Source organism: Zosterops lateralis (genome assembly GCF_965231275.1).
Source record: "Zosterops lateralis genome assembly, chromosome: 1".
Taxonomy (NCBI): domain Eukaryota; kingdom Metazoa; phylum Chordata; class Aves; order Passeriformes; family Zosteropidae; genus Zosterops; species Zosterops lateralis.
In genome coordinates, this window is record NC_139762.1 from 118,217,407 (window position 1) to 118,237,882 (window position 20,476).

The 20,476-nt window shown below is 35.9% G+C and overlaps 1 protein-coding gene across 7 annotated transcripts in view; it reads left to right on the forward strand.

Annotated features, from left to right (window-relative positions):
* The window catches only part of CSPP1 (centrosome and spindle pole associated protein 1), a 60,739-nt gene that overhangs the window by 30,623 nt on the left and 9,640 nt on the right, over positions 1-20,476 (forward strand). For 6 of the 7 annotated variants that reach the window (XM_083873250.1, XM_083873253.1, XM_083873249.1 and 3 more), the window contains 14 exons: positions 147-265; positions 1,282-1,360; positions 1,712-1,832; positions 3,743-3,878; positions 5,821-5,967; positions 8,205-8,317; positions 9,387-9,536; positions 10,739-10,885; positions 11,648-11,752; positions 13,142-13,208; positions 14,631-14,751; positions 15,433-15,578; positions 16,128-16,268; positions 20,064-20,104. In XM_083873250.1, coding sequence (XP_083729376.1) covers positions 147-265; positions 1,282-1,360; positions 1,712-1,832; positions 3,743-3,878; positions 5,821-5,967; positions 8,205-8,317; positions 9,387-9,536; positions 10,739-10,885; positions 11,648-11,752; positions 13,142-13,208; positions 14,631-14,751; positions 15,433-15,578; positions 16,128-16,268; positions 20,064-20,104 — 1,633 coding nt within the window. The remainder of the gene's footprint in view (positions 1-146; positions 266-1,281; positions 1,361-1,711; positions 1,833-3,742; positions 3,879-5,820; positions 5,968-8,204; positions 8,318-9,386; positions 9,537-10,738; positions 10,886-11,647; positions 11,753-13,141; positions 13,209-14,630; positions 14,752-15,432; positions 15,579-16,127; positions 16,269-20,063; positions 20,105-20,476) is intronic. The other variant, XM_083873251.1, reaches the window with a different exon arrangement.

A 20,476-nucleotide genomic window follows, 5' to 3' on the forward strand; every position in this document is an offset into this window, starting at 1 on the left:
GTTTTTCTATAATGAATTCTCTTTCTATCCCTGTTCTCTCTCCATTCTCTTTCCCTCTCTCTCCTTCTCTCCTCCCCCCACTTCTTTTGATGATGTCTTTTCAGTTGTACAACAAACCAAGGAATTATGTCCCTTTTTTCTTTAAGGCTTGCACCGTTGCCGCCACCTCCAGCTCCAGTTTTGACAGACAACTACAAAACACCTTATGATGATGCTTATTACTTTTATGGGGCTAGGAATCCTTTGGATCCTGCTCTTGCTTACTGTAAGTTGATGATTTTAGGTAGATTGTTAGAGTGATTCATATGACTGCTTTTAATCTGGTTAAATGATGAATAATGTAAAATTTGTAACAGCAAATTAAACCCATTTTTTAGAAGTGTATTGAATGAAAATAGCTTTTTTTTCAATACTGTTTTTGAATGAAGTAATTTCCTCCAGCAACAAAAAGGGCTGTGACTTCCATAAATCTTGTTCATCACTTCAACAACCTCTAGTCTCAGATTCTTTGCTGTTACTCCTCCCAGATAATTTTATTTATAATATTGATAATTAAAACATTATTTCCTAAAATTACTTAAATAATGATTAATTACATGTTTAGGCATTGTTACAATTTCAGGTATAATTATCAATATGTATCTTTATTAATACACTAAATATATTAAAATCATGTATGAAGTGGTCCACTTTTATATTTCAAGCACTCCTTTTTTGTCTATCCTTTGCTTCATGATAATTTCATGATTAAAACTATTGTGATGTGTGTAGGGAGAGACTGGGTTATGTGGTTTGTTTTTCTGTTTTTTTCTTTTTTTTTTTCTTTTTTTTTCTTTTTTAGAGAAAAAAACAGAAATACTTTAAAAATTTTTTGTGCTACCTACATAGAAAAGGTAAAATAAAGGAGAAAAAAAACCTTAGAAAAATTAAGTCTTTTACTAGTTGATTTGAATGACATTTGGAAAGAATGAGAATAAGTGTCACCATTAAGCAAGTGATTTCATTTTGTTATTTGATTTTAGAATATGTTAATGAGGTAATTTGTGAAATCTAAAGGGATTTAGTTGAATTTAAGAAACAGATTTGTGCCTTGGCATTGTATTGCTTGCTTTAGAGGGCATTAAGGATTATTAGTTTTTACAGAAGTTGAGAGATCTCCCTCTGTTCTGCACTCACAGAGTATGAGCAGTGAACTCTATTCTTTTAAATAATGTCAAATATCTATAGCTGACTATTCAAAATTTAAAATATGGGTGTTTTTTTTTTTTTTTTACTGTGCAGACGGTACAGGTGTGATGGGAATGCAACCCACACCTAGTCTGGATCTTCCTTTAGGCCAAGCTCCAGTAGAGCAGCCTGTGTAAGTATTATCTATATTCATATTCTTTGTGTGGATTTATCTGTATTGATATTCTTTTTGTGTTGGTAATATTTTGCTGAGGACAGATATGCCTTTGAAATAAAATGTATTAAGGACAACTCTTCAAACTTCTAATTAAGGATTTTCTATCTAGACAATAAAAGAATAATTCAGTGAACTGCTATTTTCACATGGATTTTAGAAAATGTTTGGAATTGTAAACTGCCAGGCTGTGGGAAACAACAGCTCTTAATATGTCAGGAAGAGAATTTTTTTTTTTTAATTTTTAAATTACACCCCCCTCTGGACCCTGTGATGTCTTGCTTTTATATTTGTGATTTTTCAATTTAGAAGTAACATTGGACAGAGGGATACAGGAGACAGACAAAGAAGCATAGGAGTGTATTCTGAAGAGAAAACAAAGCCTTCCAAAGAGGCAACATTATCCTATCAACAAGAATTGCAACAGCAGGTACTGAGCAATAAAGTTTCTAATTCTTCATTTTTTTGGACATATAATAGTTGTAACTATAGTACTCTTTCAGACAATTTTATGTAGCTTACAAATAGAAAACTTTTAAACTCTCCTTCCTTTCATCATTTCCTTCCTCTGACCCTGCTTTAGCTCATTTTAGCTCTTCAGGTGGACAGTAAGCTCTTCAAATTTTTGTTAGAAACAGAGAAAATGTTAAAAATGTTACAGCAAACGGATTTGTTCCAGGCATGTTGGTTTATATAATTATTTTCATGAACATAAGAACCTTCATCTTGAAAGGAATGGCTTGTATAGCTCTGATACTCCATTATTGCCATAATTATTAGGTACAGTCTAATTTCTGTAAGTTCTTCACAATCATTTGGACACTAATTCAAAGGTTTGCCTCATGTTTACTTCCAGGGTATTTGTAGGTGGTGTCTTACTACTTTTTAGCTTCTTTTTTGATAGACTAGACAAATTTTTTTGGGTCTCCTATTCCAGTCGACATATGAGTCCTATACTCACTTTAGTGGCCTTTTGCTGCTGCACCTTGTGGGAGTTTATAGTTACAAAATGATGAAACATGTTACTTTTGCAGAAATTTTCCTAGAACCCAGTTCAGGGGCCCTTAATGTTTTCTCATCTTATTTTTTATGTATTTCTTTGGTAGAGGTAAATAATACCTATAAAAATACTGTAGTTCTAATTATATTTGTGCATAAAGGATAAAGGAAAGGCTGCCAAACCAAGGTCAAATAAAGAACAGAATAACCATTTAGGAATAGTATCAGATACTGCACATGTGGTTCTCTGAAGGCATTTTCTCACTATATAATCCTAAGTATTACCTTGCAATATGAGAGACTGCACAATTTGACATAAAGGTCTAATAAATGTGGCATGATACAATCTATGGGTCTTTGTTGACTCATTATATCTCTTAGGAAAGTGGGATTACTTGATAAAGGGAAATTATAGAATCACAGAGTGGCCTAGGTTGGAAGGGAGCTTAAAAACCATCTGGTTCCAACCCCTATGCCATGGACACCTTCCACTAGACGAGGCTGTGTGATGCCCCATCCAACTTGGTCTTGAACACTTCCAAGGATTGAGCATCCACTGCTTTTCTGGGCAACCTATTCCAATGCCTCACCACCCTCATAGTGTTTTATCTAATTATATTTATCTAATGAAATGTTTTTCTAATGCACATGAGAAATAAAATTAAGAAAAACACATCAATATATTTCAAATACATAAGTAGTTAATGTTTTAATAAAGGCTTTGAGTAGAAGATGGACTTTTTAACAGCTGTTCACTTTATAAATGCTACAATTATTAGGAGAGTTAGTTACATAAATGATTTTGAAGAAAAAGAAGAACAAAACATATGAACACTCCTGTGTTATATACATAGATCATAGAGAATTACTACAGAAAACTATTTTATAGAATTGTATAACATTCTGTTAAGGCATTTATGATTAGGAGTCATCCCCAGTCTAAGTTTTGGTTAAACAAAACATACCAGATTGAGAGAAGCAAGTGCAGTAATATTGTAGAATTTTGCCTTTTTAATTTTCAGGCAGTATAAACATCTATATCAAAAATCTAAACATATGGAGCTTTTGATCTAGTGCAAATGTCACACATGGACATTTTTGGAACTTGGAAGTCTTATACTGTGTAGGATGTTCCTCTGATTATGCTCAACTGGACGTGCATGTTTTGACAACAGAATGCAATGCACTGTCTGCAGTACAGACAGTGAACTGTTTGGATTTGCTTGGTGTAGATAAGGGAAATAGATAATGAGAGCATTCAGTTTGCTCTGTTAACTTTTTATTAAACTTCTACTTAATGTGATATAATTGTGGAACTAACTTTGATTGGTTTGCTTTTAGATAAGAGAGAGAGAAGAGCGACGCAGACAGGAGCGAGAGGAGAAGGAGAAGTTAGAAGCAGAAATGAGGAATTACAATCCGTGGGGAAGAGGTGGTGGGGGTGCTCCTCTCAAAGATGCAGAAGGAAATCTAATAAGTATGTTTGTGAAAATTTTGGGTTCTCTTTTCAAGACTGATGTGTTCTTGCTCTCGTAAGGGCTCTATTCAGCCACATTATTCCTTGTTTTGTAACTCTGGTAGCCCTTGACAAATTAGATTAATTTCAAGGAGATGCACTCAAGGAATAATTATTTTGATTCCTGTAGAGTCATTCGAAGAGTACAATCAAAGCAAAATGGGAAACACAGGATATGTGAACTATAAGTGAAGACACAATGCAGTTACAAAGGGAGAAGGAGGAAAACAAGCTGTCAGAATCATCTGCAATACAAATATGCTGAAGTCTGTTGTGAAGATTTTTATTTAAGCATGTCCTAGGAACAGGTTTTTAATTTATTTCTTTTTTAAAATGGTTTCTAGGCTTAGAAATCTCTAATTTTTATATGAAAAAAGGAATGTTTATATAAATATACAAAGCTAAGTGGAATATGTATATTTCCCAAAGTAACACTGCTGGTAAATGGCTATATAAAGAGCACTTAGCAGTAATTTTTTTGAGGCTTACTTTTTTCCAAGTGCTGTTTTATACAAGATGAGAGTAGTGACCTGGAATATAGCTATGATCCAGGTTGTTCATCTACACTTCCAGTAAACCACTAAATATTTACTGTATAATAGCTTATATACAAAGGTAGTTAATTGAAGTTGTGTGACACCTGAGCAACATCTGTCAAAATGAATAGTATATTTTGAGAGTAGTGAGTAAACTTTACATGCTTATTAAAGATTTTGTGGCCAAATTACAACTTTAGAAGCTTGTATTAAGGATCCAAACTGATGTTTATCATCAGGGCAGATAGAGTGTTCATACTGCCTGACTTCAGGCATTTATGACTGCATTTATGTGTTTGGCTTCTTCCTCTAGGCTTTAACAGTGGTGTGACTGGAAATGGAAAGGTCTCATACTGGCCTGAGCTCTGCATGTAGCTGCTGAGAAGTTTCTCTGTTTGTAAATGAGAAACCAAGAGAAAGAAGCTTCTTAGCTTGTTTCCCTGAATTAAATATGTAAAATACTTTTTCCACCACAGCTTGGCAGCATGATGGATAAGCTATGAGTCAAGTGTAGTGAAACAGAACATGCTTTCTGACATGTCTTTTTTATATGGTGTGACTTGTCTTTTTATCCTCTTCAAAATGTCTGTAAATAGCTTCTGAGACGGGTATATGCAAAGGTTGCTTTCCAGAGAGGCATGGAATTTAAAGTTCTCAGAATCTGTGTGCTTAAATGACTACAGTAATTCATAATTATCAGAAACACTATTTCAAAAGATAATCTGAAAACTGTGCAGTACTTTTTTGTTCTGAAATGAGCCTTCGAAGAGTAGTAAAGTAACACTTCAAAATGAGCTGAAATTAACATCTTTGATCAGGCGCCATTAAATTTTGATGAAAATGTTGGATAATGTTGCTTTGCTTACATATTGAAATCTGCACCTGGATTATTACTGAAGACATGAAGACCAAAATGTGCTTCAATTGCACTTATTTCCCTCAACAGTAATTAGAGAGATTCAGCACTTAAAATATCAATACTAAACTCAAAAGTATTTTACAGCTTTATGGAGATAGAAGAAAGAGTGGTTTCTAAATATCTGCTTGTCTACACAATTTTGTCTTTGAGTTCTTTATCTTTCCATTTAATAGCATTTTGAGGCAGGGGAGAGGGGAGATTTGTTCTGGAGAATCATTCCTGGCAAAAGAAAAGCGACAAAACAAATCTTTCAATCTATTAGTTAATAGTACCTAATTATTAGTATCCCATCCTTAGCCTCTGTATTCTTGCCTATGCCTGAATTTTTTGTTCCCATGGCTGATAGGCTCAGGAAAAGTGGAATCTGATCAACCCCCCCTGTATTTTGGAGAATCTACAGTGAACATGCCTTTATGATAAGTAAACAGTTATTTCCCCTTTCCTTTAGCGGACTTGAATATCATGCACAGGCGAAATGAAGAGGCAAATCATAAACCAGAGGCAAGACTATATGAAGATAAGAGGGCTATTGTTGACCTAAGTTTGGCCTCCTCGAGACCTGAGAACTCAGAAGCATCTACAAATAAAATAGCAGGTTTTTAAGAATACTGTATTACTCCCCTAACTATCCATAAGTGTTAGTGATCAAAATTCCATAGTTCTTTACCTCTTTCTGGTAGTCCTATGATAGTGCTCTCTACCTGTAAAGTCAGTATCATGCTTCTTTCTCAGATTTCTTCGTTGCTGTCAGTGTGTGCTCTTAAAATCTTATCTGTCTTGTCAGTAATGATAACTAAAGCTGGTTTAGCCCTGAAGAGTCAGGATCAGTGTATTAGTTTTCCAGATTTGGTGTTTTCTAATCAAGTCTGTGTACATGTTTGTCTTAGTTTTAAATGACACAGTGAAATACAGCTGTGTAGTGGGTGAGAATGTGGAATAAAAAGAGGTCTTCAGGTGTATGATGTTAGAAGCTAAAGTGAAATTGGTACAGTAATTAGGTTAACAAGTTCTAAGAAATTACAGGTAAATTGGGTATATATGGAGCCCTGTGCACTACCTCCAAGTTCTAGGGATTTTGATTTATTTTCATATTTTAAAACTAATGCAACTTTATCTTCTTATGTTTTGTGTGACATCTAAATGAGAGCACTGTGTTACTCCTAACCTGTCCCTAGTTTAGGATGGGCAAAGGCCAGAATTGGTGATGATCTCAACTCAGCTAAGATGCTATTTTTCCTTACCTTGTTTGAATTGTTGCACTTAATAAAGACATGGTATTTGGGGCATGAATCTATTTTGCACGGTTGCTATTCAGCATCCTTACCACTGACTTTTTCCCTTCTGTCCCACTTATCTCTCTTTATCTCCAACAGATTGTATATTTAACCATTTAGTAAAAAGTGAAACAGGAATGCTAAAAAAGTAATAATGTAAAACAGCCAAGAGCCCCCTGGTTAGATCACTTATTTTGGGATCAGGAGGTGGTGCACATCAGTGATGGGGACATCATAGTCTTGCACCTTGAATTTCACCAGCCACGTACTAGAGTGGCTTTGTGCATGTTTTAGTGGGTTTGGTTACTTGGTTTTGTGGGGTTTTTTGGGTACACTACCCTGTTAAAAGAGGAACTTGCAGGGTGGTAGCTGGTACACAGCAAGTGTTTCCCTTGACATTTTCCATAGTAACTTGTCTGTCTTGTACTGCCTTCTAACTGGTATATAAAATTTATTCTGCTTTTTTATATGGAAGCGACTCCATCGTGAAAGAGCCGCATGTAAATTTAGCTATATTTTGGAAGGATTCAAGCATTGTTTCCATGTAAGGAAAATAATTTCAAAGTGTACTCCTTGGTATGCAAACATGCTCCTAAGGCTAGGCTGTAGCAGTAAACATGTGCATTCCTATGGGAATACTTTAATATGTTATTTATGCTTTCATCTGACTTGGGGTGCTTCACCATACAGGGAAATGTAATGTTCATCTCAGCTCAGTGGAGCTGTTGCTCTTGCACATCTTTGAGGCACTATCCTTCAGAGCAGACATGATATGAGTGAAAAACATGCTGCAGGAGCTGGAGAGTTAACACAACTTACTCTACTTTTCCTTTACTTCCTTCCTTTCTTTTCTGCTTCTTGTAGGGATTCTGTTCTGCAGAACCTGCTCTGTGTGGTGTCTGAATTAATCCTCCTATCTAGAGCTTTGGGGACTGATGGTTATGTCATGGTCGTAACTCAGGGCTAAAGGAAACCTGACACTTCAGACTTTATAGTACAGTTCACTTTATACTGGCTGAATTCAGATTTCTGACTGCTTAGAATTCTATTTGCCAGTCTGGAGGTTTGATTTTTGTAGCATCCTTTGCTATTTTCTGTAAACATTTGTTCTGTTATTCTTCTCTGTTCTTAAAAAGTGAATAAACCTGAGGAACAGAACTTTATGTTCTAAGTCAGAGGAATTACAAGCAGTAAAGTTACAAAGTATTGCTATTCTAATTAATTTGCCAAAGTGTTTGCTATTTGTTTTTGTTTGCTATTCTAATTAATTTGCAGTTAACGTTCTTAGATACTAAGCTGCAGATTGAACAGTATAATAGGTGACTTTAGTAGGTGTTATTTTTGTAGAAATGCAACTCACTTGGATGTATTAAACAGTTCAAACCTGGCAATTATTCCAGGCAGAAAATGTAAGAATTTTCAAGCTCAGCTATAGCCTTGAGTTACGGCTGTCATAAGCTTCCTTTTGAAACAAATATCTTGGATTCCTCCTTCCTCACTCTGCCTTGCTGTCTTAAGTTGTGTTTGTTTTTCATCTGTAACCTTTCCCCTCCCTTAGGTATTACATTTGCACAGGCCTCTCCTTTTGCTCGAGGTAATGTGTTTGGTGAACCTCCATCTCCAGAGCAGCTTAAGCGACAGGAATCCTACAAGAATTTCCTGCGTCTACAGGTGAATGCTCATGGCAGATATCATCTGGTGAAATAAATTGTAAAAAGAGGGTTTGCACTCAGAGGAAATCAGCACTGCCCACCAAAGACCTCACCCATGCTATCACAGCCAATTCTGTACACAAGAGATGTACTAAAAGCTGTATACTATAGAGTTTCTTGGATTTAGGCTTATGTAATAGCATCACTTAGACAAGCATTTCTTAATAGTTGGCTTCTTTAATCTAGACTTTTTTTTTTTTTTTTTTAAGTACAGCTCTCTAAATACAGTATTGAGTTCTGAAACTGCATGCAGTACAGGTTTGCATACATAAATGAGTACAGAAACCAAGATGTTTGCCCTTGGAGGTCTACATGATTAAAATGCACGTTCATCAAAATGAAGTGGTGATCAGTCATAGTGTAGTTATGTATTGATGGGTGTATAAAACCTGATTTTTCTTCAACCACTTTATGTCTTCTGTCCATAATACTTCACATTTAATCTTATGCTGCACAAATTAAATATCAGTGTAATAAATACCATTATCAGGGAAATAACAGATAATTTAAGAGACTACTAAAGTCATACAGTAGTTTGATGGGGATCTCTTGAAAAGAGAAGATCCAGGGTATTTTTCCAAGCATAGAGCTACCAAATAGACTAAAGAATGGGAAGATCTTTTGCTTCAGTAAGTCAGCACTTTGTCTAATAATACTGCAATTGTGGAATAAAAAAAGGTAATTAGCATATCTTTTTGGTTTCCCATCTTCCATTATTTAATCACTGAATAGAAGTGTTACTCCAGCACATCTTGAATAGAACAAGTGTTGGGAAATACTCTGGTTTTATTCGTAGTGTTTATAAGTAGTTTTCCTGTAGGGAGGTGGCTCCAATGGCTGAAAAGAAATAGTAAAATAGAATCTCATTTTAAGAGAATTGTGAAGCTGAAATACAGGACAGGCTCTAGGATTCCTTCAGTTGCGCCATAGAGCTTTTGATTTTGCAAGTAGGTACTGCAAAAATCATGTAAATGTTGTTAATCACATTGTTACTGGCTACTGACGGTTGAATACTTCTTTGTTTTAAGATTGAAGAAAAGAGACGTAGGGAAGAAGCAGAGCGAGAAAAACTGAGAATAGAAGAAGAAAAAGAAGAAAAACGGCTCGCAGAGCAGAGGATGAGAATTCAAAAAGCATATGAAGAGGAACTAGAGGAGAAAAGGAGGAAAGATGAGGAGGTTAGTATTTTGATACTTCTTTCCAGCCTAAACTAACCCTTGGTAATATTTGTTGTCTAGAAGGTAAGCTGAGAAGTGTCCTGTGAATTGTCTTTGCACTTAAATGAGTCTGCATTAGGCAGAGGAGAGGTGGAGGATTGTCAGCCTTAACCAGCACATTCTTCCCACTCTTTAAGATATACTACAAACTTGAAGTACTGTTAATTCTTTCAAGAAAAAACTTGTAGTTTTGTAAATGATAGTGGTGCTCTACTTTCTAAAAGGAATTGGTGGTGAGGCCAATAAAAAGCTTTATCAAATTGGTGAATTAAAAAAATATCATCCCAGTTTTTGTCTTAACTCTTTCATGAAGTTATTTGAAAAATGTAACTATGTGGGAATATTTTATAAAGACTTTTTTTGAATTGGTAAGGAGACTCTTTGAGCTAAGAATACTGCTTGTTTTGGATGCCAAGCAAATCTAATGAATACTTTTCATGGAGGTAAATTCAAACCTAAATCAACGCCTATGGATTTAATTCATACCCCAAATTTTGTTTCTTGGGTTTGCATTTTTAATGAATTTGCATTATTTGGAATATAATAATTGTAGGAAGAGGACGCAAGGCCATCAGAGGACGAGGAGTCTTTCAGTTCCCTGTGGGATTATGAAAGATAAAATTAGGATGTAGGACTTGAAAATTTCTAAGACAGAACATTTATCTTATGTTCTAAATTCTCATTCCCTGGTATGAGCAATTTAGTTGGGTGAGCCTTGTCTTCTGGATACTAGAGCTGGTCTACCAGAGAGCAGGGAGGAAACTGGTGTCATTGCTATTCATAGTCACACAACTAAAACTGAGACCAGATGATAATTTCTCTGTGCTCTTGTGATAGTGTGGTGCATGTCTGCAGTATGTTTTAATTGAATCTGAATTTTGGGAAATGACTCCTACAGTTTAGCCTTTGCTGATGGCAGAACTGGGGTCACAAAGTGGTGTTTATTGAAATTATTAGGAATTCTTTTAATGATGTTAGCAGAGCCAGGGCTGCTGATATTTATGTGAGATGTATTTTATTTTGGATATTTGAAGTCAGACTAGTGAAATACTCTTTTTTATTTCATACTCGTCACTTTGATGTGTAATTTTAACTTCTCAAAGAGAAAGTTTTAATACATAAAAAAACCCTCAATTACTAAAGTTTTGTTCTCTGTGTTACAGCGAAGATTGAAAAATAAAGAAATAATTCAATTAGATGAAGAAAGGAGAAAAGAGGTAGAAAAACAAGGAAAAGAAAAAGAAGAAAAGCAAGAGGAACAACTTAGACAATATTTTGAGAAAGAAAAGGTGGAAGAGGAAAAGAAGATGGTATGTTTAAGTGACTTTCTAAGACAACTTTTAAAAATAACTAGATTTTAAGGAAATCACATGAATTCTTAGACCTCTACCTTCAGTGTTGTTCCCCTCTCAGTTTATCAAACTGCAGTATACTTAATGCACAAACAGAGAACAGCTGATGGAAAAATCAGACATACTGCAGCAGAAACTTATCTTGTTGATCAAATTTGCATTAAAAATACTAAAAGCAAGATCAATAATCTGCACTCAATAGTTGATCTTTATATCTACTGTAAATACTGACCTGCATTTGCTGAGGTGTAAATATAAATAAAATTGTTTAATAGAGGACTGGTAGGACTGTTCATCTTGAACAATGGTATTTTTGGTAATTTAATTATTTTCCTTTGACTTGAATGATGTAAGAAATCTATCCCACAGAATTCTGATGGACAAAATCTAAGTAAATTATAAAACTCTCTCCTGTAAAACTTGTACTAAGTTTCTGTCATTTCTCTAAAATGGACAGATATAAAGGAAGTGTCTAAAGGAAAAAAGATGCATAACTGAAATATAAATTAGGAAAAAAACACCTTACAGCATAGAAAAAAGTATTGAAATTTCTATAGGTAGAAAACAAAAATCATGAAATAATTTTTGCAATCATTTTATGCACTTAGGAACATTTTCTTCTGTCAAAGGGAAAACACTAACAAAACTTTCCTTGTCTAAAATAACACTTTATTCGGAAGCTATAGGAATGTAGTTTCAGTCTTGGTTTTCTCCCTGCAGTTGTCACGACAACCTTCACCTGTCATTCCTGCTCTTCAGAACAAACCAGTAAGGAAAGAAGAAAGGATTCCCTCTGCTGAAAGCCGTCTCTCTTACTATGCACAAGTATGGCTGTTACAGCAAACTTCTGCTGGCTTATTTTATTTTATTTTATTTTATTTTATTTTATTTTATTTTATTTTTTATTTAAGACAGTACAGTGGATGACATCATGCCAGGTTTTTAAAGTTTGCCAGTTGTTGCTGGAATGCCCTGGTTAACAAGACAGTCTTTACATTCATCGGTCTTGTAGCTCTGAAATTTAAGGTTAAATTTTATTCCAAATATTGAAGAATTTTTTGTCGCTATAGGACACGAAAGAGACTCAAAGTATTTCAGAAGGCAAAGAGCATAGAAAAAAAGGCTTTTTTTGTCTAATCCTTACTACCTTTTATAAGGTGTTCTGATACAGACTTAACATGATTGGTGAAGAGGAATGACACCTCACCTGGAGAAAGATTGTTTTAAGAAAGGATAGTTGTTTGCCAAGATTGTTTTGAGAAGGAACTTTCCTGAGAAATTTTTCCTTGGGAAAAAGTTAGCAGCTGCTAGCAGGCTAAAATCTCTCAGACCCAGAAATATCAGGCCCACTTTTTTTTTTTGCTGGTGTGTTATTTTAAACTTTTTCTGCATGTGCATTTTCTGTAGGAGTGAGTGTCTCATTTTGGAGAGGGCATACACTGTCCAGATTCTTACCAGGGGTCTGATGATCTCAAGATTTAGAATAAGAAAGTTTACATATAATCTAGCAGCTCATTGTTTTCACTCACAGAAGAACTTAGCTCAGGCATGAAGTTTAACATTGATTTGTTTAATGTTGACATTCTTGTGTAATCTTTATGTTTTTGAAAGTACAAGAAGATACTCCTAATATGCTTTACTTTCTTCTCTGCATGTAACACAAATGAGTTACAGTAGTGGTTCTGAGACCTCTCATTTCTTTTACTTGATAATCTTCTCTGGGGCTTTTTTGACTTTTAAAATAAACTTCTCCTGGAAGAGAGTAGATGAAATAATTGTTTATGATATTTGAATCTCAGGCTACACTTCTATCATTTTATCGAAAAGCATTTGTTTTTTACCAGCTCTTTGTCTGAACTGGGTTAAATGCTTTCTAGTGCAGTTTCAGAGAGTATTTTATGTCACACTTTAAACCACTGCTTTCCCTAAATTTCCTAAATGTGGAGAATGCTCTAGAGGTAGGCCAGTTTATTTCTTTAGCAGTACTTGGAATAGATTTGTTTAGAACTCTGAATAGTGCATTATATTTACTGTCATAGTAATTTGGATTATACATTTAAAGATCAGATTTCAAAAATCTTAGGCTTCACAACCTCTAAGGTTACTGTTGGGACTTCCAGTTGTTAATGTAAAATAGATGTAAAATAAGGAAATAAAATGTACTGTGATTTCTTCCTTTCACAAATTACATTTCACATTGATGATGATCACTAGGATCCTGCACAGCCGAGAGCTCCTTCTCCACCTGTCCCTGCTAGAAGAAATCAGCTGCGTTCCTTAGGTGGGTATTTGTCTGCATTGCAAGCTCCCTTTCTATTACAACAAAGCTGTTCTTGTTACAGTTCCTTTTCTTGCCTGCAAAAGAATAATCCTTTAAAGTTTGCATCTCTGTCTAGGTGTTTTCTCTCTCTTAGTACTATCAATGTGTTAGTATGGCATGTCTGAATTTTTGAGACAAAATAAAAATGCATTTATTAAGTGTCATCATAAGGAAATATGTTTTTGTAAAAACTCTGATAATGGAATTGTCTGGGAAGTGCTGGATCTCTTGGAACAGTGGTACCACTATGACCAGAATATGGCAAAATGGGAAAGTTTTGCATTGTCTGAGTAAGGGATTAGACCAACAGAGTGTAGAGCATTGCAGTTCTAACTCTTAAATTCTACCTACCTTTGTCAGTCTGCCTAATCCTCTCCTCATTCCTCTTAGCTTTCACTGGTGGTTCTAAAATTCAAATGTGCTGGAAGGATCTCCTTTGCTTTTTTTAGATTAGTTATCCTGGCAATATGTGGATGGAAAGCAGTAATTTTTCTGCTGATACTTTTTTTCAAGTATATAAGAAACAAGACACGATATGTAGCAGTAAATGATGTCCTACAAATGCTAGGCTGCAGCAGAAAGTACCTGAGGCTATTCCAGGGGGGTTGTGGATTTTCCACTAAATGGAAGGCAGAGTGGTTCTTAATGCAGCTATTGGAAACTGATTGACTCAGACCTTCTGTAACGAGAGAAATAAAGACATATAAATTGAGTCTCATGTTTGAGGATTTAAACTAGTAAGACTTGCTTGCCTGCTAGCTTCTGGACACTAAAGTCTAAAGGTCAGTAAAATACCAAATGATGTTATTTGGAAAATGAGGAATTTCTGAAATAGGTTTAACTTGTGGAGGAATGCTTTCCTCACCACAAAAAACAGCATAGACCCAAAGTAGGTCTCAAAAGTCAACATAAGCATGTACTAAAAATTGGAGTTAGAACTCTTGACCACTTAAGAGAATCTGCACTAGGCAGACAGATGCCCCACTTTTGAGTCAGGAAAAAGAAAGCTGTTTAGTGCTTGCAGATACCACTGCAGCTCCCATTTATCTGAGGAGTGTGTAGGTTTGCAAATTTCAAATTAAGGCTATTTACTGGCAACACCCACTTGTATGCCACAGCTTTTCCTTTTTAAAATATAGTTAAACATTTCCAGTGACATTTGTATGTTTTCTGCTATTTGGGGGTTCTGGTCCTTGTGCTGTCTCAAAATATAAACTGTGATCTAATTTCTAGCGTATGGAATGCTGCAATTCTTGTTTGTACTATCTTTGTTTTAATTAGCATTTCATTATATCTCTTTATTCACATTATTTTATGTTTATAAGTAGGAGGCAAAGTTGCTCTGACACTCCTTATTTTTAAATTATTTGTGCTAAATTCCAGAGGAAAGGAGGAATGTGATAAATGAATTATCAGAGATGAGGAAACAGCTTCGTAGTGAAGAGAGGCGTCTGCAGGAACAGTTGCTGAATGTGGCCAGTCACGATAATGTACCAATTACACGGTAAGGATGTAATCTTCTGTTTTAAAGCTAGATTTTTCACAGGACCTTAGAGTTACTGTGTATTATTAGGTAGTATTAGTTGGCCAATATAAATGAGTGGAACGAAAATACAAAGGTAGAACTTGTATATAATTTTTTTCTTTTTTTACAAATGCATTTGGGTTTTCTCCAAGACTCTTGCTAGAATTTAGTGTAAGAAAGGCTGTACTGGTGAGATAGGAAGTTGAAATGCTCTGTCTTGAAGAGTGGTCTAAAACATGTCTATATGTTTTAGAATAATCTAGATTTTATCTCATTACATTTTTCCTTAGGGCATAATTTGTGCCTGTAAACTGCAATACCTGCTACTGAATATGCTTATGAATACTGTACTGTTGTGGAAGTATTTTCTTCCTTACTGAAAAATCATATTCTCTTTATTTAATAAATTTGGTTTGTTTCAAAATGTATTAGTAATCATACCAGTTATCTGGAAAAGACACATCTGATTACCAGCCTTAGTCCCACTCTGTAAAGTATAAAGGGACAATGTGCAGTGTCATTACTTTCAAATTTATTTTCCTGTTTTGATAGCTTTATTTAAAGAGAAAAGATCTGAAAATTATCATTATTATAGTTCGATCCAACTCATTAATAATACAGTGTTAAATTGCTTTCTGCTTGTTTTACAAACCTTTTAAGCAGGAGGAGAGAGAAGAATCCAAGGGACATATTTGAGATGGCCAGGCTTCGTCTGCAGGCTCCAGCTCGGCGACCTTCCTTAAAGGAGGCACAAGATCCTGTCAATATACAGAATATCTGGGAATTTAATGAACTTAAATACAAAGGCAGGTAGATCTTGTTACTGATGAAGAATGGTAGGGAAACATCTGTCCTTCTCCTCCATCTTCCATTCCACACAAGATTTAAAGACAAAAACAAAAAGCAGGCTCTTCATGACCTACTGCCTATGCAGTGTGCTTTGTGGGCAGTATTTTGTTTGTGTGTGTGTGTCTCTCTGTGGGGCTGTTCCAGCAATTCCATGGAATTCTTTGCCTCACAATGCTGCATCATGACTTGGAGCACTGACCTGTCTTCTAGTCCCTGCTGCTTAGACTTCTTGTGCATTTGATGTCATGGTATTACTGAAAATAGACTGAGTTGGACTTTTTTACCAACCAGCAAATGTTTCTGTGTAACTTCCTGTTTATTCTTTACCAGAAAACATATATTTTAATATAGTAAAATTGTAAAATCATTGCTAAGTTGCTCATTCTCTTGGCCATTGACACTATTATTTTTAATGGGTTTTTTCATAACTTAGATATTTCTTTAAAAATGCTTTTCAGAAATGTTAATTTAGGGGAAAAAAAGTAAATTTCATGTCTTTGCTCTAGATCCTGAAACACGTATGGGATTGAGGCACATGTATCCTGATGCTCCAAAAGATGACCGGACTCTAGAGATTCAACAGCAGGCACTGTTGAGGGAGCAGCAGAGGAAACTTGGCAGAATGAGAATGAGGAGAGAAACAGAAGGTAAGGAATGAATGCTCCAAGATAAACTTTAATCTTTCAAATTATGTGTTTTGTATTTGATAAGAATTAAACCCCATTAGCACTAGTTTTACTTCTTTCAAGTGCACTGTCAGCACTGCAGCGTGAAACAGTGAAACACCGGAACACTGAAAGTCTGTTGTAATGTGAGCATGAAAAGATTGAGTGCTTGGGGAGCTTTTATGGTTTTGTACTTAGTTTTGGAAGTTTTAATTACTTGTGACTATTTCTCTTTGGTTACCTGGAAGTAATTTAGCTAGTGCCTCATACTTCAAAAATTGTAAGGGAAAAGTAGTTTTGTTACTGTTTCTTGGAGAAAACTACAGAACAGAGAAACTCCTTTGCTGAACTGTGGAAAAAGTGTTAGCAGGTAAGTTCCATGGAGCAATTCTTGAGTTCTCATGGAGGAAATAGGATGGCTTTGAACTATGAATTGATTAAAATACAGCCAGTGTGTCTTCACCTTAGTCTCCTTTTAATGGATGAAATTTCTTTTATTTCCATTATCTTGGGTTCATCTATTTTAAAGTTTCAGAAACCTGTATCCATCAAAAGCCTTTGCTTTAGAAACCACATGTGAGATATTGTAAATACTTGGAGGTTCTGGAAGGAAAACATTGCTTGTATCACTAAATAGAGATGGTCCTAAGAGAGTAAACATTAACAGCCTAACATGAAAAATATTTTTTGCTGCATATTGCAAAAGTAGTGAAAAGTAGATGTATTATCCCTTTTTTGCATGCTACAGTTAATTCCAAATGTAAAGTTCATTCAGGTATCTTTTACAAACAGTCATGAAAGAGCACTATTTCCAGTTGTTTTAGAGGATATTTAAAATTATAATGAGAGTTGCTTAAACCTATACAAATGAACTCAGTTTTGAGTGCAAGATACAGATTTGCCTCTGTAATTGAGACTGGCCTAACTAAATTTTTGAAAAGAAAGCAGCTTTATTTCTGTGGTGGCTTGGCCTTTGCTAACAGCCAGACTCCCACGTGGCTGCTCTCCTGCTTGTGTCCCCTCACTCCTGCCCTTTGTGGAAGCAGGAAGAATAAGTCTTGTTGGGTAAGGTGCAGATAGGGAGATTGGTTACCAATTACTGTTGTGGGCAAAACAGGCCTGATTTAGGGAAAATTAACCTTAATACTGTAAGCCTAAATATTTGATGACTGACTTTGAGTAGCAGAAAATAAAAAGCATGAAGCCTGCACCTTTTCTGCTGCTTTTCCTGTGCCCAGTTTCACTCCTTCATTCTCAGTGTCCCTGCTCCCCTTCCTTGGTACCACCCCAGGTACTGAGTTACTTCTGTGATGGGATGAGTGATGTCAGGCTCAGGGAGAGGGGAATTATGGTCATTACACAGGAGTTTCTCTCTGCTGCTTCTGTCTTCTTGCACCTTTTGATCTGCTCTACCATAGAGTCCTTCAGGGGAATCTCTGCTCTGCCCCATGAGCACCTCCTCCTCCTCCTCCTCCTTCCCTGGCCTTGGTGCCTCCAGGGCTGCATCTCACAGGTTTGTCCTCTGTCCTCTGCCATGCTTTGTTTTGCTCTTTCTCAAATTTGTTTGCAGAGGCATCAGAAGCATGAACTGATAGGCCCTGCTTTATCCTGCAGCAGCTCCATTGTGGCATCAGCTATGCCCAGCACAGAGTATCTGTGGCATCTTCCCACAGTCCCCCACTTTGGCACTGTCACCCATGGAATTGCTCCTCAGACTTTATTAGCCTTAGGTGAAAGTTGAGCATCAAAACCAAGCACAAGTGGAAGGAAAATATTCACATTTTTGTATCCTGCTTTGGAAAAACTGAATGCCTCTTCTGGTCACTGGTGCTTTGAGGCTTGCTCCTGTTAGCTGTTGCCAGACCTGTAAGATTAGCAGAATTAATACCAAGATGTAAAGAGTTACAGCTGTGTTTTGTTCATTAACTTGTTGTGTGCTCAATGTGATTGCTGTTCTATCTTGGACAGATGAGCTGGTGTTCAAGCAATGTGTGCCATACTGCTTATGGATAATAGAATATTACAGTTGCAAATAAGCACATCTATATCACATTCTGTGTTAATTATATGGTTGTGAGTATCCTTTAATGTCTAAATGGAATGTATAGGCTTGACTTCAGTCTTTTTCTTCATGAGATTGACTTAAATGCTGAAAGATAATTCACTGGCTTCAGCTGAGATCTCTCTGGGACTTGGTTCTGGTTTTCCACCATTAGAATATTTTTTAATAGACCAGTCTGAGAAAGCTTTCATTTAATGCTCTCTGCAGAGAAACCTCCAGCAGCTAGAAAGCAAATTTGCCTTTTCCATTAATTTCAAGCACATGCAGTCATTTAGACTTCTGCTAATGGATAATGTAGGCTTCCATGATGGCATCCAAGGAAAGGCCTCTTCAGGTTAGCTTTGATTAGCTGATAGACAGGCAGCTGATTTTTAAAAGTATTTTCTACTGATGCTTCAAGAGGACCCTTAAACAGCTTTTTCTCTTTTTCTCTCCTACTGCTTTACAACATCATTTAACTTTATAGTCTGTCACTGAGCACCGAGCAAGAGAATTAGTTGCCATCTCTCTATTTCCAGTTTATTTTCCTCAGAGACAAGTTCATCATCTTCCTCTGGCTGAAAATACATGAGTGGTTTTATTGTCTGATTTAATGCAGAAAGAAAGATTATTTCAAGCAGTATGCACTTTTATATTTTGGGTGAAATAATGTGTTATGGGCTATTGTGGCAAAGGCATACCTTTTCCCCACACTGTGTGTAAGTGTTCTTTGCCTTACATGCTCTTTTATACAGTTTTCCCTCTGATATGTTTGTTTTTCTCTTTATGTGAAAGAGGAATATGTTGATGTTAATGAAACTATAACCTGAGAAATCAGTGTTTTAAATATCTCAAGTTTTTAAATGCTAGCTGTGTCCCTATAAATGAGGCAATCTTTCGCAGACTTCTGGATGATTATTATTCTGGGGGGATGTGAGGGAAAGCCCCAAGAGCAGGTTTGATGTTGCTGTGCTGCAATGCTGGGAGCTGCTTGCCTGGAGCAGTGTGTGTCAGGAACGGGCTGGGAGTCAGGCCAGGAGGGCTGACAGCCAATGTGCCCTGGTGCTGGACAGAAGGTCAGCTACACACTGAGTCAGGTGTTGTTTCTTGCATCTCTGCTTCAAAAACAATCTAATTAAATAATTTATTTGAAAACTTTAAGTAAGAAAAGTAACTTCAGTTCTGCTTCTTTGCATTTCCAGCATGCATTCTTAGCTTAACTTTCAGGGTCATTTAGGGTCATCCTTAGCTTAACTTTCAGACTGGTTCTCTGTATTCTCCACAACGGAGTTTTTTATCCCTAGATAAAAGCATATATATTCTTATCACTTTTCTCTGTAAAACCATCTCTCTCTGGTTCAACTTCTCTTTGAAAGCTGGAAGTGTGGTGTGCTCAGCATGTTGAATGTACATTTACTCTTGGGATTTTCTGCAGTCCCTGCTGTGATCGTTATTCCCTGCCAGGAGCAAAAACCAGATTAGAAATAATACACTACAGATTTCTGTTTGATTTTTCTGATTCTGCCTAAGTTTATATAAGGAAACTTGAATGATTGTTGCATTCAAATGTTTAAAAAACTCATTCCTTCAGCACAATTTATGTATATTTAAAGATGTAATGCATACTGGTCTTAATTTTTGCAATAATAAGCTGATAAAACATGCATTGTTACTAACTATTTTTATGTCAACCCTGTAATTTTTTCCTCTTGTCTGTGTAACTTTTCATGATCAAGATGATTCTGCTTTGGACAGCTACCCACAAACTATGGGCCTGGTAAGAATAAAAAGTTTTTTATTATATTACTTTTTCAAGTGTGAGAAGTATTATGTCTTTTACTGATTTGGAGAAAGGAATGCCACTTAACAAGACAGCAAACTAATTCTTTTTCTGTTCCACACAAACGACAGCTTCTTTAAACTTGACACACAAGTTGCTTATCTTTGTGTATAGAGATGGCCTGATTCTTTAACTCTCTTCTTTTTATATTCATTGGTACTTATTTATATTCAGATGATGTTAGATTGCTGCTAGGGGGTGAGAATTAGTAGAAAAAGCCAAGTCAGAAGCAGTTGCTGTGAATTCAGGTGGTTTAGGTGATGCACTTGGCACTGAAGAATAGGATCCGTTCTCAGATGAAATGCTCAT